Consider the following 27,029-nt stretch of genomic DNA (forward strand, 5'->3'; position numbering starts at 1 on the left):
TTCAAAACATGAATTAGGGTTCTCTGGCAATTTCTGAAACCACTTGAGGGAATCTGCATGGTAAAAACTGTTTTATTATTACTCTTAAGGTGTTATTTATTTTTTCCAGTCTGTTGACATTTGAACTCATGATGTGAAACTGTTGGCATCATTACCCGAAATAAAGCAGTGGCTCGAAAATGGCTAGTAATCATTGCATTCACTACTATACATTCTCAGTTAAAAAATGAAACAAAATGTGTCAGTTTCATTTTAGAATATCCTTGATGAAGCAGTTGGAAAGTATTTTATTAAATCTCCACTTGAGTACTTTGGTTTTTTTTTTTTGTTGTTGTTGTTGTTTGTTTGTTTTGTTTTTTTAGCTTTTAGCTTTTTTCCAGCTGCATACCAAAGTGCAAAAGTTGTCGTGAGGAAAAGCTTGTGTATTGGTTAAGTTGTGAACTGAACTCGTCATTCTTCATGAAACACGTCTTTTACTTGTAAGACTGATGAGCAGTTGTTTGTGTAGTCTTGGATATTTGGCAGACATTTTCTTGAAAACGAATAAACTGAGCATGTCACTTGAAGGAAAACAACTGACAGTGATGATTGCCAATGACAAATTATGTGTTTTCAAGTGAAAAATAGAATTTTGGAGCACTTGTATTCACTACTGTAATCTTGACAACTTCCAATACTGAAAAGACTTCTCTAATTAAATCATTGGTTTTATCAATGAATGTGATTTTTTGTTCTTATATAAAGAGATTTGTTAACATTTGGAAGATCTATCTAATTTGGTGAAAATATTTCCAAATGACTAAATACATCATATAAAATCAGGTAAGAGATTACCTGAAATCGTTAAAGATATATCAAAAGATGTTATTTGATTTGATTAAATCCTTTGATTCCACACTGCAGCTAACTTTAAGAAACTATCACTGGTTGAGTTCTGGTATAGTATCAAAGGAGAATAATCATAGCTCAAAAGGCTATTAAGATAAATTTTTTTCCAACTGAGGCCAGATTCTCTTATTTTTTCAACCAAAGCAACATATTGAAGCACAATAAATATAAAAGCAGATAGGAGAATTCAAGTCTCTTTTGATAAGCCAGATATTAAAGACATGAGTAAGATTGTAAAGCAGTGCCAGTTTTTTATTTTGAATAATATGGTTATTTTTCATAAAAAATATTTATGTTAACACATGTGTTTGTTGTTGGTTTAAATAAAATATTTCTAAAACTTCTTGGCTTTAATTAAATTTAAGGTTTCTTTATTAATGCAGTAAATATTGAGAGAGATAACCCATATGATCAAAGGCTTTCTGGGTCCTCAGTAATTTTAATAATGTAAAAAGATTGTGAGTCCAGGAAGTTTGAGAACCCGTGCCTACATTCTTTTTTCCTTTTAGCCTTGTCTGTTCATCTGTCACCCATACAACTGTTTCTTTCTGCCAGTCTTTGAGTTTTAAAATATATTTCCTGCCTTTTTTTTTTTTTTACCTCATTTTAAGGTCTATTTCAGTTTGCCTTTCTAGTTTATAATCATTCTTTCCTCTTTATAGTCTTACTGTTTTTATTATCTATAATACCTACTAGTCATTTATAAGCATTATTTTCATTAGATGAATTCATGTATATAAAATAATAAAAAAAGTATCTAGTATTAATAGATATAGCAGTTATTATATAAGTATGAATAAGAGAAGACAGAGAAGGGTCAGCTTATACTAATATCTAGGTTTCTGGCTTGAATAACTAAGTGGATAGTAGTGTTATTCATGAAAATAAGATAAATTACTTTTGAAAACTCCAGGATGAGAGATTCTTGGGAAGACAAGTTGTGCTCAATTAAATAGAGGTGTCAGGTGGTAGCTGGGTATGTGAAGTGGAGGATAGATTATTTATTTTTTAATGGAAGAGATAAGGATTAAATATTGATAGAAAAGAGCTTATTCAAGTGGTATTTTGCTGGAAAACAATATAATAGCTTAAAACAACCATTTTATTTTATTGAATAGGAATTTAGAAAGAGCTTAGAAAAGAAATCTAGGCTAGGAATGTAGATTAGAGAACTGCCACACATACATAATAAAATTGCCACTTCATTGACAATTTATCTAGTGTCAAGCAATTTGAGCACTTAACAGTATCATTGAATTTTCATAATAATTGATGAGGTGGTAATACTCTTTATGAAAAATGAATACTTAGAGAGGTTTAATAACTTGCCCTAGACTACACAAGCTAAATGACAGAGCTGTGATCCAACCCAAGTATTTCTGGTTCCAAAGCTGTAATCACAATGCCTTATTAAGTAAATGAAGTTGGGAGAATGGTTAAGGTGGCCTAAGGGTAGGATTTAGCATAAGAAGAGAAGTTTAAAGTATAGAATCCTAAGGAGCCCAAACATTTAAAGGATGCATAGAAAAGAAAATCTGCTACCTACAGAAGTTATCGAATTAGAGCAGCCAGAGAAATAGGAGAAAACCAGAAATTATTTTTTAAATTAATTACTTTATTTATTTTGTGAAGAGAGAGCATTACAAAGTCTGGAAGGGAACTTGCTATTTCAGACACTATAGAAACAATTAGTCAGAACTGAAAATTTGTAACAAAGAATCCACTGTTGACAGTAGCAAAAACCATTAGATGAAGTGATGATAGGGTGAGATGTGAATTAGTGGTCAAGAAGTAGAGACAGAAACAGAGACAAGAGATGGGAGGGAAAGGGGGAGAAAAGGGAAATTGCATGGAAATGAAGGGAGACCCTCATTGCTATACAAAATTACATATAAGAGGTTGTGAGGGGAATGGGAAAATAAACAAGGAGAGAAATGAATTACAGTAGATGGGGTAGAGAGAGAAGATGTGAGGAAAGGGGAGGGGGGATAGTAGGGGATAGGAAAGGTAGCAGAATACAACAATTACTAATAGGGCATTATGTAAAAATGTGGATGTGTAACCGATGTGATTCTGCAATCTGCATTTGGGGTAAAATTGGGAGTTCATAACCCACTTCAATCTAATGTATGAAATATGATATGTCAAGAGCTTTGTAATGTTGTGAACAACCAATAAAAAAAATAAGAAAAATAAATAAAAATAAATAAATAAATAAAAAGTAGAGACAGTGACTATAGATGGCTTTTTTTTTTTTAAACCAGAATTTTGCGTATGAAGTGAGATACAGATATAGCAAAAGTAAAGATATAGCTTGGGGAGTATGAGGTGGAGAGAAGAATTTTTTTCTTAATGTAAAAAATTGGGATTAAAATGTTAGTGGAAAAGAGCCATTGATAGTATTCTCTTGATAGGAAATAATTTAATGACTTAAAACAACCATTTTATTTTTCTCCTGTTGGTGATGGTTGAGAATTTGGGAAGAGCTTGACTGGACAGTTCATCTCTGACTGTGTGGTGTCAGCAGATGTTTGGAGCCAGAGGATCCACTTCCAAGGTTCTTTTTCACTCTCAACCCTGACAGCTTGCCGCTCTTATGTATGCGTGCCTCTCCCTTCCTCCCATCCTGTCTCTCTTTCCCTCTTCTGTGCAGCATCTTATCCTCCTAACCATTTCACAGGAGAAGTTGTGCTTCTCATGGCACTTTTGTTTTTGGGGTAATTACATTTCTAATATAGCAGCTGGCTTCTAAAAGTCTGTAGAAGAACCGTAGCTGGAAGCTATATTTTGTTGGTCAGAGCAGTCACAGAATTAGGGGATGCTTGTCTGAGGAGAGGCAGGTCACATTTTAAAAGAGCATGTGGGATGGGAAATATTTCTGTGTCAAAAATGAAAAGAAGAAGAGCAATTGCAAGTAAGGTAGTAGGTGCATGGCATGTCAGGAAATTGAAGTTTCCATTTAATGGTTTTTAAGATTTTTTTGTCCATTTTGTTTATTTTATGTAATAGAACTGCAGTAATTTACTTAGTCTTGGTAGATGGGGAGTGTAGAGTAGTGTGGTTGGAAATTTGAGGAGCCTGAATGTAATTTGGAATTGTTGTGGAGACTAATAGAATGATATGACTGGTAAAAGAGAAGAGCATTGCCCTGCAGCAATACAGGCAATTTGAGGATAGAAGCACAAACTTGTAATGCCACTATAGCGTTGTATGATGGTATTTTTTCCCAGCATCGCTTAGCAACCAGGTGTAAGATTAGAAAAGTGACCAAGTTAATAGAACTAGGCCATTGAATTATGGCTAAGCAAATGCAGCAGAATGGTAATGGGGTAAGGAAATTGAGGATGTTAGAGAGATTAGACTCTTATGGTTTGGAGTTTTCAGCTGCATAGAGATGATAAGAGACTGATAATGTAGAGGTTTCAAGAAATGGGAACATTTAATGAAGTTTAATAGGTGCAGTTGAAGTGACAATGGGAGTAAAAGGGGAAGTTTGGTCATAGAGAGAGATTTCAACTAAGTGGACACAACGTTTCTGGGAAGTTTACTATATTCTAAGGAAAGTCCTTTAGAGTACATGACTGAACTAGTATGGAAATGAAGATTGTTGGGAATGGGGAAGTCAAGGAACCAAGAGACTGAGAAAGGGTCAGTCACTCAGGATATGTTAGCAAGGAGGAATGTGAATTAGGGACTAACATCTTCAGTGCAGGAGGGCAGAGGGCTAGAACGGGCCTGAAAGGTAAAATGCCTATCTCATTTTGAAAAAACCTCTCAAAATACCTAGTCCAGTGTCTTACATATAAAATTTAGGAATATAAGCAATTAGAATTGTATTTTTTTAGGTGAATTTACCCTTAATCACTGGTAATGTGCTTTGTTCTGAAAATGACTTTATCTGATATTAATAAAGCCACTCCGGGCCACGTCAGCTTTCTTTTTTATTAGTATTAGCATGTCATTTGCCCTGTTCTTTTATGTTTAACTTATTAGCATCTTCATGCTTAAAGTAGTTTCTCATAGGTAGTGTGTAGTTGGGTTTCAAATCCAGTTTGACAATCTCTGCCTTTTAATTTATATTTACTGTAATTATTGATATGGTTGGGTCTAAATTCTCCATCTAACTTGTTTCCTATTTGTCCTATCTCTTCTTTGTTCCCCTTTCCCTGCATTCTTTGGCACTATATGTTTTTTTATTCTGTTTTATCTTCTTTATAGGCTTACTACCTATATACTTCTTTGCTTTATTTTGTAATTTGCTGCTTTATGATTTATAATATGTATCTTTAACTTCTCAGTCTATCTTTAAATACTGTTGCACTGTTTCTCATACAGTCTTAAGAACCTTAGATGCCCTTCAGTAGATGAATGGTTAGGGGAACTTTGGTATATATACTCAACGGAACATTATTCAGCATTAAAAGAGAATAAAATCATGGCATTTGCAGGTAAGTGGATGGAGTTGGAGAATATTTGCTAAGTTAGCCAATCTCAAAAAACCAAAGGCGGAATATTTTCTTTGATATGAGATGCTGACTTATAATGGTGATGAGGGGGAGCATGGGAGGAATGGAGGAACTTTAGATAGGGCAAAGGGGAGGGAGGGGAAGGAAGGGGGTCAGGGGGTAAGAATGATGGTGGGATGAGTTAGACGTATTACCTTAAGTATATGTATGAAGACACAATTGGTGTGAAAATACTTTGTATAGTCAGTGACTTGGAAAATTGTGCTCTATATGTGTAATATGAAATGAATTGCATTCTTCTATCTATAACAAATTAGAATAAATAAATAATTTAATATTAAAAAAGAATTTAGAGTAGGGTGCAGTGGCACATGCCTTGGAAGGCTAAGACAAGAGAATCGCTTGAGTGTAGGAGTTCAGAGCCATCTTTGGCAACATAATAAGACCACATCTAAAAGCAAAAACAAAACCCAATCAAACACTGTAGTGGTGGCACACAACTTTAATCCCAGAGACATAGGAACCCTAGGCAGGAGGATTTTGAGTTTAAAGCTATCCTCAGCAATAGGCCCTGTCTCAAAGTAATGAATAAAAAGGGCTGAGGATGTGACTCAGCGGTTAAACGCTCCTGGGTTCAATTCTTAGTACCAAGAAGAAAAAAAACAAAAGACAACCAACCAAAAAGAAAACAAAAAAACAAGGCCTTAGAACAGTATTCTTTATGATACAATACTTCAATATAATTATAGACCCTATAATACAGTGATATTATTTTTGTTTTAAACAATCAATTATTTTTTTCTACATTAAATGCATTGGGTCTTCTGATTACTGTTTTGGAGAGGTTATTACACTAGCTGGAAAACACTGAAGTACTTACTAGTTATTAACTGTTTCCTTGTATTAAATTTCCATTAGTCCCAAGAAAGTTGAATCTCCTGTAAATGTTATTAAATATAGCTTACTCATTAAATTTGTTTCTGTCCTACTACTTTTCTGTGATCACCAAACATACGCAAGTTTCTTTAGATAGTTACATAAATTTTGGACAGCATACTTCTATGTAAGAGAAGATTGAAAATATTTCTTTCAAATTATTTTTCTAAAATTTAAAAGTCTATTTTAGGTGAGTATCATTGTAATGAATAGCTTATATTTTTGGAGTCCTAACAGATTTTGAAAGCTTCTTTGGTATTCCTTTGAAATGTCAAACTCGACAGGAAGTGAACACAAAAGGGAGAAAAGCCTGTGGCTCTGAAAAAGCCAGAAAGGATATCTGTTTGTCTGTTTAAATGGTAAATCATTAACCTCTGGTGCTCTTTGTACAAAGGTTTTAGTATTTACCATGAGACATTGTCCTCCCCCCCCCCCAAGTTATATTTTACAGAGAACTATTTCTCAGGAAGGCAAGCGAATTGTAAGATAACGATTAAGCCACATTTAATGCTTTTTTAATAATATAGGTAAAGACAGTGGAGCAGTGTGATGCCATTTTTAAAGTTACACAACAGCTGTGATACTAGAATGAAAAATTATGTTGTGTTTTAAAAGCTACTCATGAGTTCTTTAAAACAATCATGCATTTACGTTTTTTTCCAGCAAGAACATATTTTAATTAAAAAAAAATCTTATTCTTTCTGAAAAAAATCTTATTCTTTTTCACTCTTACTCCGTTTATTCCTAATTTTGTGCCCTTAACTTCTGCAGGTAACTAATAGCTTCTCAAGTGATTTATAAGGCTTGGTTTCACTGTTCAAAATTGAAATTTATTTTGTCCAAAATACAACTTGGCTTCTCAATATGTCTGTTTTTCCATTACTTTTCAAGTTTCCAAGGCTTGAATGCTGAGTGTGCTTTTTTTCCCTCTAGTTTAGTATAGAGTCTGTGAATTTTTAGAAATATTTTAAGCCAACTGCAGTGGTGCTTGCCTGTAATCTCATCTACTGGGGAGGCTGAGGCAGGAGAATCATAAATTCAAGGTGAGCCTCAGAAATTTAGCAATACCCTGTCTCAAAATAAAAAAAAATATATAAAAAATGCTAGGGATGTAGCTCAGTGGTACAGAGCCTCTGGGTTTAATTGCTAGTACCACATGGAAAAACTAAACAAACAAAACCTTTACCATGCTCATATTTATTTCATTATTATTTTTAAAATCTGTTTTCATTTACATTTCCCTAGATCAGATCACTACCTTCTTCTGTTCAATCTCCCACCTTTGGCACTAACCTTTATCTTATATTTTAGTGCCAACTTAATCTACCTAAATGCTTATTTATGCACATTCCTGTTCAAGAATCTTCAGTGACTTCCATTGCCATATAGAAGAAAACCAGTCTCTTAACTGTGACTGTGATAATGTGGCCCTCCCTCTTTATCACAGCTTTACTTTCCAGACCTTCCTCCATACTCATCATTTAATATAGTCAGAGAGTTCTTTCATCTCTGGAGCAGGCAACATTCATTCAAAGACAGGTAGCGTGGCGTAACATGGGACATGGAATCCAATGACCTGATTTTAGGTCCTGGCCCTTCCATGTACAAGTTAATATCTTTATGTCTCAGTTTCTTCCTTCATAAATTGAGACAGTACTTTTGTTCTTGGTGTTGACACTAGGAATTGAATCCAGAGTATCATGCATGCTAGCATGTGTTCTACCACTGAGCTACAGCTCGAGCCCTATAGATTAAGACAGACCAAAAGATTCAAGTCCTTCTAGTTTAAGTATATTTTCTACAAAACTATTTAAATGTTCAGAATTATTTGTCATTGCTGAATGTGAATCCACATTCCACTGGATTGCTTCATGGTTTATAAAATATTCAAGAAAAATTATTTCAAAAAAATACAATGACGAGGTTTCATTTGCTTGTTTTCCTTTAGCTCAGTTCACCCTAGTTCTCCTTAGGTGATATTTGATATTCTGTGCATCATGTATTTTAAATAAACTGTACTTGTCCCTAAAGGTTTTTGTAATCTAGTAGATAGGTGAATTACTGGGCTATACTGTGAAAATGGATAAGCCATGAAAGTCAAAAGGAGTCAGGTTTGGAAATGTGCAATGGCAGATGAATACTAAAAGTAGTCTTAAAAGTTATATTATCAGAGTTTTTAACTTTGTTTAAAATGAAGAGCTAGCTCTATTGGTAAAGATGGTATTCCACAAAAGAGAGTGCACCAGGTAATTTATGCAGTAATTATTTTAAAAAATATGTGTGTACACTCATGTGCTATTTTGGAGGGAAATCTTGAAATACAGTATGTGCTTCCTTTCTTTAACAGAACATATTGAAAGTACTTTCTGAAGTAGCAAACCCATTATAAACATTAGTGAACTGGACTCCTCATTTGCCTCTGGAGAAGGCTGTGCTCTTTTCCTAGTGATTTCCCCTACCTTTACTCCCTTTTTTTCTATTGGTTTATTATTTCTTAGTATTTTAATGTCTAAGGCTTTACACCTGTTGCCTCTAACTTGCTCTGCTAAATTAATTAAATCAATATGCACTATGGTATATGGTCTTTGTCTCTTGAGGTTTTTGGCACAACTATGTTAACAAATTTTTTTCTTCCAAGTTGAGGGTTTTTTTTTTTGTTTGCTTTTTTTTTTTGGTAATGCTTTTCAAACTTTAATGTGTATTAGAATCATCTATAGAGCTTGTGAAAATACAGTTTCTTATCAAGTAGGCCTGGGTTGGGGCTTGATATTCAGCATTTCCAATAAACTCCTGGATGATTCTGATGTTGCTAATCTGTGGGCCATTCTTCAAGGTAACAGAATTCTAAATGACTCTAGATGAACATATATTCTTATAGGGCTTTCAAGTAAAATTCTCTGTTGGTTCTTTACACTAACTCTGCAAAGAAGAAAGTGTAGATGTGATTCTAGTTTGCATGCGAGGGGAGAGAGTCGCTGAATATCTATCTGTGCCCTACCCAGGAACTAATTAGTAATGGATGGAAGGGGAAATCTAACATTTATTCAGCAGCTGCAGTGTGCTGTGCATTAAAAGTGTCTGTTTAATTTAATTCTCATAACAATCCTATGAATTTGATACTTTTCATTTTCCAAAAGTAGAAACTGGTTCAGGAATGTTAAGTAATTTATGTCAGATCACCCAATTGGCATTTGAACTCCTCTTGATTTGATTCCAAATTCCATGTTGGTTTCTAGTAAAGCACTCTGTTGCTGAGTCACATTATTTCTGTTAAACAATGCACACACTCTTTTTATTACCACTGGAATATGTAGTTAGGCCTATTAGGTAGCACAACAGGGAAGAATATAAAGAGTAAGTTCCAAAATTTAAAGAAAATTCTAAGGAGAATTTTAAAATATAAATATGCAGTACAAGTCTGAACAAAATGAGGAAAGTAACTTAGTTCCTGTGAATAATTCTCTTTTTTTCTTTGAATAATTATCCACTGAGGTGAAAATAGATTATTGCTTTTAAGGATAAAAGCTTAATTTAATAAAATCACTTTTTCTTTATAATTCTTAAGGATCAATAAGGTGATAAATATGTTTTATGTGATTCTTCATGTTGTAAAATAAGAAAGAAAATAAAAAACCAGAAAACGGAAAGAAACAAAGATGAGTATAATAAATCAATGTAGGTCTTCTGTATTAAATGCTTACATAAAACTAGTTCATGATCCAGATCAGTTTATGGTTTTAAAAGTAAAATCTTTTCCATGTTCAAACCTTTGCTCAAGGCACTTCTAGTAGTTGCACCCTATGTTTGACCCTAAGTCTATCCTTTTTTTTTTTTTTTTTTTTTTTTTTGGTCCCTTTGTTTAATCTTTAAAACACTCTGATACACAGAAGAAATTGCTGGAGTTCACTGTTGAAAAGTATTTATGACTTGTCCATTCACGTTGCCCCTCCTCACCACATCTATACATGTTACACAATCTCTTTGTTTTTGAATTGGTACAAAGAACTAAAGAAATTTAGACATCTCAAAAAAAAAATCCAGCAACTCAGGAACATCCTTTAGGTAGCTCATAAATAGAATCAGTGCTTAGAAAAAGCTCATCACTTGCCTACTTTTTAGAAGTCTTTCCTGATTGTCATATAGACCAACACCAAAATGACCCCCACTTGGCATTCAGTGTAGAAATAACAATAATAAGTAATGCTTTTGCATATTTGTACAAGCACTAAAAAAGTTGTATTAACTCATTTGCTTCTTACAATTTTGTGAAATACTCTTCTTATGACCATTTCATGGATGAAGAAATTGAAGCACAGAAAACTTGAGAACTTTCCTTTGTCATCAAACTAGTTGTTGGCAAAGCCAGAATTTTAACTCAGGATCTCTGGTGTGTTCCTAAGGCTATACTCAACCTCTGTGCTGTTTCTCTGTGTATATTAGTTTACTGTTTGAAATTTGCATTGCCATGACTAGTTTCTTTCCTCATGTTTTATCTGTTTGTCTCTTTATCTTTGTGAGTACTACTGTGCTGTAGAAAGAGCCTGAGATTGGATCGCCAGATCTCATTTAATCTTCACAGAAGCTTGGAAGGGTAAACCCTGTTTAAAGAGAAAGAAACCTGAGGTTCAGAGATGTCATGTAATTTGTTTTGGTGTGATTCTGAGCAAGTTGTCTCACTAACTCACATTTCCTTATCCGTGAAATGGGAACAGTAACATTTACCATTCAGAATTCTTGTGAGCATTTATGAGAACAGTAATCAAAAATATCAGAATTCTTATTTCTCCTTACTTCATTTCCTTTCCTCTCCCACGCAATGATTTCTTAATAACAGAGAACACAGGTAAATAGTATTAGACCTGTTTATCCTGGCTACTATATGTATGGAGAATTTTTCTCCTTGCTCTTCCACCCCACTGCCTTCTCAAAATAGAAAAAATTTAGGGGAAAAAAGGTGTTACTGAACTCCAATGTTGCCAGAGTGTAGGGAATGTTAGCTGTTACATTGCAGTTGACATTTGTTACATTGCTTTAGTTATGATTCATGTCAGTAGGTAACATTGAGGGCAATGTTAGTTCATTATTCAAGTACAAACAAGGGAGACAACAACTGTAGGAATAGCCAGGAAATATCTTCTGGGCTTAACTTCTGAGCATGGAAGTACATATACTCTATTCAAAAAGCCTAGTATGCAGTCATGATGTTAGAGAATTACTTAAATTAGTCTTAGAATTTTCACTTCTAAATTTGTACTCATTTCTTAACTAGGGTAGTGTGGATGGGCTCTGGAAATCTGGATGTCCAGAATACAAAGAGGAAAAATACAAACTGTCTATTTGAATTTCTGTAGCAGAGTAGGAGATTGTTATTAATTAGTAAGTTTAATAAAATTTTAGACCCACTCAAAGGCAGTTGTTCTTTGAGTTCACCTACCCTTAATTTTAAAGTAAGTCAATTTTTTGGCATTTCTCTTTGCATAATATTTATGGCCTGGTTTTAAAACTCTGAACTATCACAACCCAGTCATTTCAATATGCATGTTTGTGGCTCTTACATATATGGGTTTCCTAATTTACTTACTTTCTTCTAATATTTTCTACTTTTGTCAAAAAAGTATTTTTGTTTTTTTTTTCTATAAGTGCTAAATTTAGAACATGATAAGGCAATATGGACTAGGAAACAGCTGGGTTTGTTTCTTACTCTTTCTGAGTTTTAATGTTCCTTACTTTTGTTAAAGGTTAAAAGATAATTTTTCTTTAAGGTGTTTATTATACTCTTTAAGAATACTTCAACAACTAACATAATCTTACTATCTTTTGAGTTCATTTACTTTTTGGAATTACAGTGTATAGTCATTCTTATCATTTTACCCTTTTCATATTTTAAGATGATTTGTCTTAAAGTTTTTTTTTCTTTTACAATTAAGTAATGCTACTTTTTAAAAATTAAGTTTTGTTACTTATAGGATTTTTTTCTTCTAAGCATTGAAATGAGGAAGGTAGAGAAGTGAAATGACTTGTCTTTTACTAGTATGTGAACCATAAACAAAATAAATACCAGATTCCTAACACTGTGGATGGGCTCTGGAATTCTGGATGTCCATAAAACAAAGAGGAAAAATATAAACTATCTGAATTTCTGTAGCAGAGTAGGAGACTGTTATTAATTAGTAAGTTTAATTTGTTCTTGAAAATATAATTTTTTTTACATTATCTTTCTAATAGAAATATGGGACACTTTGACTACTTTCTGTTTTAGACTACTGTCTAATTTATTTGAACACACATATTTAAATAGTCTTCTAAAAACAGTTTTCCACAGTTAAGTTTCAGTGAAGAGCTGGGCATGGTGTAATCCCAGCTACTTAGGAAGGGGAATGGTAAGCTCAAGGCCAGCCTGGACAATTTAGCAAGATCCGCTCTCAAAAATTAAAGGATTAGGGATATTTAGCTTGCCTGGCATGTGTGAGGCCCTTGGTTTGATTCTCTAGTACAACACATAATGACAGTGTTCAAATGAAGAATGAATGGCATGAAGGGAACAGAGAATGACAAAAATTGCCATAATAATGCAAAAATTATATCCCTGACCTTTGTCATTATTTCTCTAGGAATAACTCTGTAATCTTTTGTGAGAAAATATACACGTTCTTTCTCCCTTTTTTAACATATGTCCATATATTTTTTCCTTCTTTTCAGTGACTAGACTATATTGAATTATGTGTGTTTTAGTCTTTTTGATCTGAAGAAGTATTGAGACCACAATGTAAAATATAGCATTTTTTGCCTAACAGTTCTGAAACCAGTTATTTTGGCTGTCAGCAAAAATTATATATGAGACATATGAGCCAAATGAGATAATTTTAGTGCTAAGTCTTAAGTAGTCATTTTTATTTAAATAAACTGCTTCTTATGTTCATCAAGTACTCTACATAAAACCTCTGTCCCTGAAAAGCCTAAATTTTAGTCTTGTGTGAATATTTTATATTCAAATAATTAAGACAATTTTTTATTTTAAAATAATTATGTGATTTTTATATTTTATGTCCATTAAAATATGAACTAATTATTAATTGGTAAAGGCAAAGTATCATTTTTTAAGGAGAATTAAATAGAAGGATATGTTGTTCATAATACAAAGATTTGCTTTATTTTGATGAAAAACCCCTGTAATTTTTTAGCTGTAGTAAAAGGATTTTAAAATAGTATAACTTTTCTTGTAAAATAATTACTTTTAAAAATGAGAACTGTTCTGGTTCATAATAGTAGAGTACTGATCACATACCTTTACCATCTTTCCCCCTGCAACCCTACAGATATAATAAAAAAGAAATACATATGCACACATGGGTGAAACCCAGCAATGCCTGGACTGTATCTTGGAAAACCTATGGAGTAAAGTGGAGGTGTTGATTCATTTATGAGGGTTGAATTTGGATATGACAAAGTATAGTAGACCATAGCACAGTATACACACAGGAAAGGACTCTGATGGAAGTGGGATGTAGAGTTCTCTAAGGAGAACTTGCAAGCTCCAAGTAGTAAATAGTTGTTTGGCAATAATCAGGAATTTTCCAAAGTACTACCTGGCAGTGATCCTCAAACTTGAGCATGCATCAGAATCGTTTGGAGGCCTTATAAAAACACAGATTACAGATTGCTGGATGCAACCCTAAAGTTTCCTAGCAGTCTCCAAGAATTTGTGTTTCTAGTGTGTTTCCAGGAGATGCTGCTGCTGCTGTTCTGAGTGCTACACATTGAGAACCACATTTTGAGAACATGAAACACTTGGACCCATGCCCTACCAAGGGCCATGTCAGCCAACAAGAATCAGGAAAATGCACATCCCTCAAAACTAATGAATTAGAAAATGATGCTTCTCCAGACACAGCAGCCCAAAGCCCTTGGTATGCAGAGTTTGTCCTAAAACCCCATATTGTTGTGCAGTGCACAAACTATACAGATAAAGATGATCCTCAATTTATGATGGGTTAGGTCCCAGTAAATCCCTCGCAAGTTGAAAATGCCAATGCTTTTAATACCTTACCCTACCCTTATTTGGATGTGATAGCTTATCAACATATTTAATACTTTACCTTTCTTATTTGGAACAATAAAAATGTGATAGCTTAAACAGTGTACTGTAGAGTGCTATTTGTTTGCCCTCATGATCACATTCCTGTCAGGGAGCTGTGACTTCATACTATTCTCCAGCATTAAAAGAGTATCATAGGGCTTTTACTAGCCTGGGAAAAGATCAAAATCAAAGTCTGAAGTATGGTTTCCATTGAATATGTATTATTTTCACACATTGTTAAGAAAAATCATAATTTGAATCATTGTAAGTTGTAGACCTTCTGTATATGCCTAACCCTGTCCCACCCCAAATTTTGTGTATACATAACAGCACAGGGTTTCCTGATGGTGCCATAGGCCGAAGTGGTGCAGAAACTAGGTAAATCCAAACTTGGAAAAAAAAATTTTTAAAGAGAAAATGTAGTTTTTCCTAATTGAAAAATATAACAAACTATTGTGCCATTACACTGTTTATTATTTTGATATTTGGGAGCACGTTTCATTATCTTTCCGTTCATCCCCACAAGAACAATCAGAAAAAATATGACAAGATGAAATAATAAATAATAACAAAAATTTGTAGAGCTAATGAAAGTCAAAAGTTTTCAGATGGGAAGGGCTCGTTCAACGTGCCAAGCATGATGAATAAATATATTTTGGTGAAAATCAGGATTCTGAAGATAATGAGAAAGTTGTGAAAACTTCCAGAGAGAAATAATAAATTCTTTTCTGGGGAATAAGATTCAGATCAGTATTGCCATTCTCATTTGTCTACTGGATAAGTATTTGAGGACAAAATGAAATAATTTTTTACTATTCTTTTTGAAATGAAATTACTGAAGAGTACACTTCAGCAAATGAAAAAAAGTCTTCAAGAAAAGGGAAGTCATGAAATCTAAGAAAAAGTGAAACTGTCATAGCAGTGCAGAGAGAAATCAATAGGAGAAAAAAAAAATCTTAGGATGTAGCAAATCTAGGAAAATAGTTGTTCCAAATAAGAAATAAGATAGTTCCATGAAGAATGTCTTCAAGAACAAAGTGGTTTCTTTTTTTCTTTTTGGTCTGGGGATTGAACCCAGGGTTGCTTTACCTCTGAGCTACATCTGCAGTCCTTTTTATTTTTTATTTTGAATTAGAATTTCACTAAATTGTTTAGAGCTTTGCTAAATTGCTGGGGTTGTCCTTGAACTTGATCCTCTTGCCTCAGCCATGAGATTAAGTGTGAAGGCACCTGACAAAATGGTTTCTTTTAGCAATTTTTGGACCTCATCTAAATAGTGAGGATTCACAGATGCAGTTTAAAGTTGATAAATGAAAGGTTGATAACTGTAAGAGTTGAATTCTTGTAGTCTTTTTGACAAAAGGGAATTTGCTGCTTTTGTGTGTGTTGGGGTGCTTTTGAAGAATTAAATGAGCCATTAGTTTGGTAAAGAAAAAGGCAGTCTTTTATTTATTTACATATTTGTGTTTGTAGATATAGAAGTTTTATTAAAACTATACTTTTAATACCTAGAATAGGAACTATGTAAAATAGGTATTAGTTTTTTAAAATTAATCTGGCAGGCAGATAATATCTAACTTGTTCTTTACTCTAGACCCCTTCCTTCCAATCTCTATTTCAATCTTGTGTTAGGCTCTGTAGAGACTATATATAAAGAAGTATAAAACGTAGTCCCTTTCCTCAAGAAGCTTGATGTATCTAGTTAGGCAGTTATTGCACAACCAATATAAGAAAGTAACTACCAGGTATTTTTCTTTGCCCAAAACAAATGTATGTGTACCTTTTTTCAGAGGGATCTTTTAGAGAGAGAGAGAATCTTTTTTGTAGATGGACACAACACATGCCTTTATTTTTTCATGTGGTGCTGAGAATGGAACATGGATTGTGCCCGCCTGTGCTAGGCAAGTGCTCTACCACTGAGCCACAATCCCAGCCCCTCAGAGGGATCTTAAAATGCAAATCTGATCAAGTCTCCTACTTGATATCCTTCAAGACTTCCTAAATATCCTCAGCTGTTCACATGGTCTTAAAGTGAGCTGTAACCATGTAAGTGCTCAATCTTATAACTCCAGATGCTTTGACTTTGCTATAATCCTTTCGGTATGCCAAGTTCTCTTCCTTTTCATGTGCCAGTGCTCTGGCTACCATTAAAGATCTAGATCAGTCAAAACAACGGAGTTCCTACCTAGTCTCTACCTTAAATTCTTAAGTGACTCTGTGCACGTTACTTAGTTTTTTAGTTTCTTAAGTTTCTCCAACTTAAGGTACAAATGACCTCCAGGCCCTTTCAGTTCTAAATTGTGAATTTTCCAGAAGCCATTTTGATAGGAAGATAATGGAAGTCAGCACATTCAGCCTGTGGCTATTAACTACAACTCACCTCTAAGTATATGGTATATATTTGTTTCTCACTCTTAACATCTTCTTAAACTTTAATTATTTTAAAAAATCAGGGCTGGGTTATATGTAGCTCAGTAATAAAGCATGTGCTTAGCATGCACAAAGCCTTGGGTTCAATCCCCAGCAACACATTTAAAAAAAAAAAAAAACTCACTTGATTTTATTTATATGAGTAAAGCAAATTTTGAGTTTGAAAATTGATTTATAAATTTTTGAATTACCCCTACTTCTGGGGTCCTATTTCTTGTATTGATTTTACCACTGCTTTTCAGGTGAAAGAGATAATTTCATATCCTTATTTTAAGAAGATAATGTAGTAAATCTTTGAGAGAGGGAGGGGGAAGGACTTGGTAGAGAATTTGGCCTTAAGTTAATTTTATTTTTTTTTTAAATTATCTGACCTGTTGTCTTATTTAATTGATATTCTTTGTTCTTTTATGAAATGGCCAGGAAATAAGTAAAAATGATGAGATAAAATCGAAATTTCAGAATTAATGATTTTAAGATTATGTACATATTGACCTCTGGAAAATATTATTAATTAAGAAATATTATTGATCATTAATAATATTTGTTTTAAATGTGTCCTATATCATTAGTCCTTTTCAATTTGGAATTTATTTCCTTAGAAGTCATGTATGTTATAAATGGGTAAATTAGTTTTCATGCCAATCTGAGTTTTTTATTTATTTTTTACTTTTTATTATTTTTAAAAATATTTTGTTTTTAATTGTTGATGGACTTTATTGTCTTTATTTTTATGTGGTGCTGAGAATCGAAACCAGTGCCTCATGCATGCTAGGTAAGCATACTACCACCGAACCACAACTCCAGCCCCCAATCTGAGTTTTTTAAAAACCATTTAGGATTACTTTGAGATTTCATTTACATCTAAGCACTGGTTATAAAATTGTTTCTATGCAAAAATTTATTCACAACTATGAATATCAGGTTATATCTTCCCTCGTTTGTGACAACATCTGGAATTGGATTGGCATATAAGTATTAAAAGTTTAAGTATTAGAAGGTAGTAAAAGTTCTAGTCAATAGTAATTTACTATATTAACAAAAAACAAAGTATCTGGTTCATCAGGGGTCCAAGATTGCAGCATCAAAAAGCAATTGCTCTAGACTCTTAAAAGCTATTTCCATTCATAAATCAAATGTTTGTCAGTTGGAAAGATGAAGTTAACATCATTTTCTATTTTCTGTTCCTCAACTTAGTGGCTAATTCTTTTAATTATCAGTACCTATGATTATGATTTATACTTCAAATTTATTTTCAGTATTTTGAATGTAAATATTAAGGTTTTCTTATTGGGTCTTCAGTTTCTTCCTTCTTTTAATTTTCTACTAATACATTATGCACAGGACATTTATTTTGTGGATTAGTTACTCAGTTGGTATTTTCTAAGAAAAGATAATTTTTAGGTTCATAACCAATTATTAGGATGCTGTAAAGCTGTTTTCAAACCCTGAAAAACTCTCTCCTCTTATTGTGTTCCTCTGAAGAAAGTTGACATATGAAGGAAGATTAGCTAATAATCTACTTTTATGAAGATGTTAAAAGCAACGACAGCTTTTTCCAGGGGAAGGGAAGGGCTCAAAAGTAAAAAGTAAAATCTTCAGTTCTAATTTTATTATAGATATTTTTGAATAAAGAGGAAAGAGAAAATCCTTGGAATATGTAGTTTACCTTAAATTGTAACACTAACAAAGGAAAATAACTTTATTTTTGTTCTAGTACTCTGTCTATAGAGATAAGATGTATTCCATATTTGAGGTTCCAGATGAGAAAACAAGTGTCAGCTGTATATCAAATTATGAAGAATCTTAAGAACTTGATTCATGTACCCTCCTACTGACAAGAGGGCAACAAAAATTTCTCTAGTAATCATAGTATTAACAACTCTCTAGTTAGTATTTTGCTAATATTTTAAAGTAATATTCATGGTTTGTGATCTTACCTTGGGTTTACTCACAGATCTTTAAGCAGAGGAATGGTCTGAGAAATCTCAAAGTTATGTAACTCTCTGCTTCTTTTAGATGGGTAGGTTGTTAGTTGCTTTTCAACTCCAAAATACACATTTAAAAGTGCTTAATGAATATCTTTTCTGGAGTGTGGTATGAAATTTAAAAATCTTATATAACACACACACACTTCTCTTGGAATATAAAGGACCAGGCTTAATTTTTTCATTAATTTTGTTTGGCTTTAAGTTTACCTAAAAGAAACCAGATCCCTAAATAAAATCCCCCACAATTAGTTTACTGAAAATGAATTTACTAATCTAGCAAATCATTGTGATTTGTCACAAGTCATTGTAGCCCAAACCCAGAGAGTAGTAAATATCAAATGTACATCTTAAAATTTGTCTAGGTTGCATCCAGGTTTCGAAAAACTAAGATGGTGAAAACCAGATAGGTTGAATGATGGATTCAATCACATGTCCTTTTTCTCATGTAGAAGACATTCTGTTGTAGTTAACTTTGAATTGGATTTGGGGGGGGGGGGGAAAGAAAACTGAGAGTTTTTGTGTAGTTATGCTTTTTTTTTCTGAAATATAGCTCAAAGCCTTGCCCTTTTTGTTTTATAATGAAAATGTGATTGTGTTTTATTATATGTTTTGTTTTGTTGATTTTTATATAAGGAACTGTGTTCTTAATAAAACTATTTGACATGCATTATTTTGCTATATATTAACATTTTGCTACTTTAAACAACAATTTCTACAATTCAGTATTTGGCTTCAAATGGTCAGAAGAGGGAAGCAAAATAAAAAATATGTTGAATATCACTTTCTAAGTACTAAATATTGTATTTCACTACCTCTGGTGTTTCTCTGATCTAACATACTCAAAATCTAACATACTCTTTATTGTACATAAATGAACTAAAAAATTTACCTCTAGTAGCATTTTATTTTTTAAAAATTTACTTAGCAAAATAATATTACTTTTTTGTTCTCAATTATTGTGGCATATATCATTTTGAAATTGGGTTTTATATCCAGAAAAATGAATTAAAGTGGTAATTTCAAAGGATATTGTATAGTTTGACAGCATCTTCTTTTAATGAATTACCTTCAAAGATAAAACCCTTAAATACCATCTATCAGTGGCACTGCTTAAGTATCTTCAATAGTGTTAGTATGTCATTCTACAGAAGACTACATTTGTAACTATTTTTGAGAAATCCTATAATAAAAACTATTATTTTAAATTACTCTTTTCTCATTTATAATTTAAGATACATGATTAGTAGTTTTAATTCAAAATGAAATATTTAATAAATATTAAATACTTAAAACTTCTAGTATGAGTAAATCATTTAATATAAAAATCAGTATATAGATGGTCACCACATGACTTAAATCATAGTCAATTTTAGACTTTGAATAAATTTTTTAGAGATTTATTTTAATGAAGAAGGAACAAGTTAAAGTGGCTCAGAAAAAATAAAATGTAGTATACAAGAATAGAGTATATTTTAATGCTTAACACATTGAGTACAAATTTTCTTTAAAAACATTAAAATGTCCATGTGTTGTCTTTTGGAGGTCAGGAGAAATAGTTTTCCAAGAGAACACTTTTCACAGTTGAAGGAACTTGGAGGTTCTGTCCCAGTGAAGTTCCAGTGGTTTTAGTTCAGGCAGCTTATATTGTAGATTCATTGTCAAATATCTTACTTTTTAAGGTCTGTAGATTGTGTTGAATAAAATTCTCTGTGCCTTGAACTTCAGAGAATCTGTAGTCAGTTCTCCTAACAGACCAGTTTTTCATTTTTATTGAATTCTGAATAGTGTCCGATGTAAAATAGTAAACTATAGGGTCAAAACAACAGTTGGAAACAGCAATGCAGAGAGTGATGGGATACATTGTCCTTACAGCTGCCACTACTGAGCAATTAACAAGTGTATGTGTTCTCATAAGAGAATATAAAATAAGATTGATATTATAAGGCACAAAACAGAAACAGAATATGACCAAATGAACAAAAATCATTTTTAAAACCTTAGTTTTGTTTATTTTGCTTCTACTTAATGTAACAGGTTTATTTAAAGTTCTTAGCACCATACTAGAACAAGTTACGTTCAAAATTAGAGGAATAAAAAATCCCACTATTTCGATGAAAATTACAATCCTTGAAAGATATGTTTTCCAAGTAGCTTCTGGAAAGTTTTCAAAGCAGGCTTCTGAGGTATTGTTGCCCCGAGAGTGGGTAGACTGAAAAAAAACTGCTGGTGCACTTCCTCCGATCACAGTTAACCACACAGCAATGCAAACAAACTTTGCATTTCGTTTGGTTCTTAGAGTCTTTGACTTAAATGGGTAGACAATTGCCAGAAATCGATCTACACTAATGCAGGTTAAGAACAGAATGCTTCCATACATGTTGGTATAAAACAACATCACAGAAATCTTACAAAGCAAATCTCCAAATGGCCAATTTCGTGTTGCAAAGTAGAAAATCCTGAAGGGTAAAGTAAAAACGAAAAGCAAGTCTGACATTGCCAAGTTAATCATGTATGTGGTAGTTTCATTTCGCACTTTGAGGGTGCAGATGAAAATGTATATGGCAACACAATTGGATATTAAGCCAAGCACAAACACCATGCTGAACATGCACCCATATAAAGTGTACTTAAAGGAGTCATCATAGGGGCATTGAGAGCTGTTAGCGCTTACCATTATAAAGGCACTTCCAACTTACAGTAAGAAATTCCGTAGGTCCCTGGTCCCTGGCTGTAGTCTCCTTTGATATTCAGATTGCGACCACTATAACATCCAGTTTATTCGCAAATTATTTGGATCTTTGGGTGGTTTTATAAATATTTCCTTTTTCTCCAAAATATATGAAAGAAACATGAAACTTGTTGTTGTAAAGTTTCCAGTAGATGAAGAACAGGAAAATATTTTTATTTTCTAGTCTCCAGAAAATCCATGAATCCAAGCTTTAGTTAACTGATGGGAAAATGCAGTCAGTGAAGCCAATCCACAGGATTGCAAATGAAAAGAAAAGCTGTGTTCTAAGATGGTACACAGCTCTTTGTCTTATAAACTTGTATTTCAGTAGTCAAGATGAGTATTTCAGAATCAGAGTTCCTTTACAATCCACAATGTTTAAGCTTAAATGATTAATCTTATTTTGCTTTTCAATGCAGAGTTTCAGAGACTTAAACATTCCCAATTAGTCCTTTTTTCTTTCTTGCTTCTTTTAAATGATGTTTTCCTTTCTGGTATTCCTGCAGTAGATTCTAGATGGCCACAAGCAGAAGAATCTTTTGAAAGTTCTGAAGTAAATTCCTAAGCAAGTTAGCTCTTGTTGAATTGAGTCCTTTTTCACGGTTGCCAGCTGTATTGTGAGATGAGCTTTCTCTGAAGTGAAAAAAGAAAGGCTTGCTGGATTTGTAATATGACATCACAGGAAGAAGAGGCTGGGTTTGGACAAAGAAAGGTTTCAGCCCAGTTTGTTTGCAGTTCCTTTAATCTGATAATGTTTCTGCTGGGAATATACCTAGGAGGCTTGCAAATGGTCACTGGTTAGTTAGTTGGGCCAGCTGCCCATTAACTCTTTTATGTGGAAATGCCTTCTGGGGTTCTGGCAACCTCTGAAGAGTTGTTTTTGTTTTGTTTTGCTTGGGTGGTAATAACTGAGAGAGGGGGAAAAACAGTTCAAGCCTGTTTCTCTTATTCTGTTGCTTTTGTATTTAGGATATGATTTTTTTTTTAGAAATAAATATTATATGAATGTATCAAATTCAGATTTTTAGTAATGTCTTAACATGGCATTTTAAAGAACTGTTTAATGTCTGTGAAAGAGAGACCTTTAAACTTTTATATATAAAGGATTTAACTGAGAAACCAATGACAGTGCTTCCACTCTTGGCTTCTGTTTTTTTCTAATTACGTTTTAAGATTTATCTTAATTGGTATGATTGTAAGTAGCTTTAATCCTGTGTCTCTTTAGGTTTTGATAAATAATTTGCTAACATTTCTCTTTCCTATGAAGCTGAATTAATATTTTAGAGTTATTTCAATTTTTAAATTACCCCTTTCACCAAATAATAAATTTAAGAATGTTTATTTTTGTTGGAGGTATAGCTCAGTGGTAGAGCATATGTTTAGAACATGTGCTTAGCTAGCTTGTTAAGGCCTGGGTTCCTTACCCAGCCTTCCCCACCAAAAAAGTTTATCTTTGATTTTGGTGTACTAATCTTATTTTACCTATGATTTAAGCACAAATGAAGGTGCATTTTTTAAATCAAAGTTTTACCTCTAAATTGATTGAAATAACTCTTGGAGAATGAATTCTAATACTTGGCTAATAATAATTTTATGTTTGTTTTCCTGTAACTCTTCCCTGAGTCCCCTTAATACTATATTAACTATATGTTGGAATGTATTTTACATCTTGTTTTCATTTAAACTTTCCCATAAATGGTTTTGCTATATAATTATATTTAGAATATACTCTTATTTATTTACTTTTTGTAGTACTAGGGATGAACCCAGGGTCTTATGCATGCTAGACAAGTGCTCTACCACCGAGGTACATTCCTAGCCCTATTTTTATTTTTAGATAAAGTCTTGCTAAGTTGCCTAGGCTGGCCTAGAAGTTACCATCCTTTTGCCCCCGCCTCCTGAGTAGTAGTGATTATAGGCCACTGTACCCAGCTTGTATATTCATATCTTAAAACACACCAAATCAGAAGTACATATATGGTGGGGTTATAGTAATTGGTTGTAAATGTTAATTCCCAAAGGACTGAAGCTATTACAAACTAACACACATTTTTTTCTTGTTTTAAACTACTTTTTTTTTTTTTTTTTTTGGTATCAGGGGTTGAATCCAGCAGTGTTCTAAATCTGCTAAACACATGCTCTATCACTGAGCTATATCCCCACCCACTAATTTTTTCTGAAAAGGCTAGATCCAGTTGTGTTTTTTAATTTTGTTCAGTTTGGATCAAAACTCTTACTTTTAGGAATTTTAGAGAAATTTATCTTTCCTTCATAAATTACTTAGTTAACTTTAAAAAGGTTACAGTAACATGTTTTATACTGTTTTGCACCTTTTAAATTTAAACTGCTTTCATGCTCAGCAACTTTTGTTGATAAGTTGTAATCTATTTCTATTTTTTTTTACTAGGAAATTAATTTACAATCAAATTTATGAAAACATGAGTTATTTATAACCAATAGACTTAAAACATTGAGGGTCTGAATTTCTTTGTATTACTTTTGGTGTGGAAAAATGTGTATGTGTTTATATTAGAAGGCTGGTAGAAACTTTGAGTAGGCAGTAATGAAAAAAGAAGTAGTTAATAAACTTATATTCTCACTGGAGAAAAATTTTCAGTTAATATTTTAGAAAAACAAAAATCTTAGTAGGTACTTTCAAATTTATAGTCTCCTTTTTAGTCATCTTTAAATAATGCAACGTATGCAATTATATGCCCTGACCTTGTCTGCTTTTACTTTCATTTTGAGTATAGAACTTTATCAAAGAGTATTCTAAAACTTGAATATTCTTCTACATATTGTTGTTATTCACTTGACTTGATGTTTATTTAAATGTTCATTTGTAGTCTTTTCATTTCTGAGTTATTGGTGCTTAAAAATGAATAGATCACTATTTGTGAATTAAGTGTTTCATTATTATCAATATATTAGTATATGTTTGTGTTTCTGATTCTCAGCACATTTCTTGACCCTTAGTAGACACTTAATGTTTGCTGATGATTCATATCAATAAACTTGAATTTTGTTGAAACTTGTTTTTACTGACGAAGAGCAGTAGCAAAGGGGCTATTTCAACAGGATCAACGTAATTGAAAGCTGGTTTTCTGATTTTTTTTTAATTAGTTTATTTGACTTCTAGCCTAAGGAACCAAAGTGAAATCTGATATCTTAAAAAATCCTTAAGTTAAGATTATTTAAAATAATTACTTACAAAGAGAGTTCAGCAAATCCAGGGCATTAAATATATTTAATATGTGCTTTTCTATTTGGTAGGCAATCTGTTATTTGTACATTTCTAGAAGTCTGGGAATCAGTTCTTGTATGGATTTTTCGGGGAGAATAAAATAAAAAAATCAGAATCAGAAGTTGCAGTGGTAAAGACAAATTTTATTCAGGACTATTATAGTAATATACATGTACAATTTATTTGAAATATAGTTTTCAAAGAAACCAATTTGAAATATACTAAATCTCAATATGTAACTCATCACTTTTTAAAATTTAATACCTTAAGAAGCTGGCTAAATAACCTAGCCTGTAAAGTAGTTCTGTTTTATCAGTGCAGTAGTGGTCTAAATCTTTTAGTTGCGTAATTTTTTTAAAAAATCAAAGTATTTTGAGAAAATTTTAACTATCAGTTTAAGGATTTGGGTAACTACTGAGTTCTTCACTAAATTTTAGTGTAACTGTAGCTCTGATAAGACAGAGAATATGATTTGCTAATATTGGATTCCAAGTTAGGCTCAAAACTATGTTGTGTGAAACTTTATTGAACACCAGTATAAATAAAGTGTAAAGGGTTTCTCAACCATTCTTTTCTTTCTCTACCTATTTCTGAACTTGATAGTAATATCAGTTTTATCTTGCCGCCTTTTCATTCTCACTGCCATTTTTTAAAGATAAACCCAGTCACTCTATCTATATGATTATTATAATGTGTTATCTAATCTTCCTATTTCTAGTCCTACTGTCTTCCACTTGCCCCCTACTAGACTGTCACAGATCAACTCATGAATGAATAAACTAATCATGCATTTATTCTCTTCTTGTTTGCAAAGAGAACTTAAAAATTATAATTTTGAAAATGAATATACTGTCTCCAGGCATGGTGGCCCAATTATAATTTTTAAGTTCTTTTTGCAAGCACCAAATGTCAAATTCTGGGGAAACATATTATTTATTAGTAGATTAATTATATGTGGTGATTTGGTTTAATACTGAAGTAAGTTTGACAGTCTTAGTGTATAGGATCTGCACCTGGGAACCTTGACATCTCTGAAACCCTTTTGTATAGGCTGACCCCCACCTCTGCCCTAGTTGGGGACTGGTTTCATAACCTTTCTGAAATTCTGAAGCACTGTGACTAAAAACAGATAAGAAAATCAGATCTGAAGAAATGTAGTCTCAACAAGTCCTGCAGGCTATTCCTCTGAAGTATCTGGAAATATCTGTGAAATATTTTGAAAGTTTTTCTTTATAAAGGGACAAACTAGAAAGACTCTAGACTGTAAAATACATACATATGTATATTATATGTAAAAACATACATATATAATACATATATATACATATATATATATATATAATAGAAAAGTGTGAGAGTGTTGTACAAAGAGTATTAGAGAGAGAATCAGAAAAGCTGGATAGTCCATCATTTGACAATTCTAGGAGTCTGCTTTCTTGACTGTAACAAGAAGGAAGTTGGACTGTACAAAGGTCTCTTCCTGCTTCCATATCTGATTCTGATTCTTTGAATACTTTGAATGTTTAAGCGGCCACATTGGGTTTTTTCACTTTAAGGTAAAACAAATGAATAATTTTTTATTCTTAGTGTTTAAGGACTTCCTGATTTTGAAACCAGGCTATACAAGGAAATGTATATGAAGTATTTTTTGTTTCAGCCTAGAGTCTAATGAGAAGATTTTCTATTTTGCATTACTATAAAGATTAAATGAGCTGGAGTTGTGGCTCAGTGGTAGAGTGCTTGCCTAGCACGTGGCAGGCCCTGGGTTCGATCCTTTGCACCACATAAAAGTAAATAAATAAAATAAAGGTGTTGACAACTACAACTAAAAAATAAATATTAAAAAAAAAGATTAAATGAAAAAACCCTTTCCTGTATATCCTATGTATTTCTACAGTTTTCTTTCTTAAAAGATCTCTCCTTTTAAGTAATCTTCCATCCATATTCTTTTACTGTGAGCTTTTTGGAAATACTGTCGAATTGATCAGAACCTTAAATTAATATCTCATTAAAAGTTTTGAAAGCTATTATTGGAGTTGTATCTAAAATAACATAAAGAATAGGGGATGTTCCAAAAAATAAAAAGAATGAGAGAGTATGTGAAACTTAAGCTAAAATAAATGTGTTCCTGTTCAAAAGAACGTGTTGAAGAGTAGTATTTTAAATGTTAGAGAGGACTGGAAATGTAACACAGTGGTAGAGTACTTGCTTATTGTGTATAAGGCCCAGAGTTTAATTCCCAAGACTACACACACACACACACACACACACA

General features: G+C 32.7%; 2 protein-coding genes across 5 annotated transcripts in view; one reads left to right on the forward strand and one right to left on the reverse strand.

Moving 5' to 3' along the window:
- The window catches only part of Rb1 (RB transcriptional corepressor 1), a 150,244-nt gene that overhangs the window by 71,408 nt on the left and 51,807 nt on the right, over positions 1-27,029 (forward strand). The window lies entirely within an intron of this gene.
- Lpar6 (lysophosphatidic acid receptor 6) lies at positions 20,167-22,272 on the reverse strand. Its single transcript, XM_005330195.3, has one exon. The coding sequence runs from the start codon at positions 21,457-21,459 to the stop codon at positions 20,425-20,427; it is 1,035 nt and encodes a 344-aa protein (XP_005330252.1). The 5' UTR covers positions 21,460-22,272; the 3' UTR covers positions 20,167-20,424.

Source organism: Ictidomys tridecemlineatus, chromosome 6 (assembly GCF_052094955.1).
Source record: "Ictidomys tridecemlineatus isolate mIctTri1 chromosome 6, mIctTri1.hap1, whole genome shotgun sequence".
NCBI classification, from domain to species: domain Eukaryota; kingdom Metazoa; phylum Chordata; class Mammalia; order Rodentia; family Sciuridae; genus Ictidomys; species Ictidomys tridecemlineatus.

Coding starts and splice junctions, on each gene's coding strand:
- Lpar6 (XM_005330195.3), bottom strand. CDS start 21,459: ATGGTAAGCGCTAACAGCTCTCAATGCCCCTATGATGACTCCTTTAAG.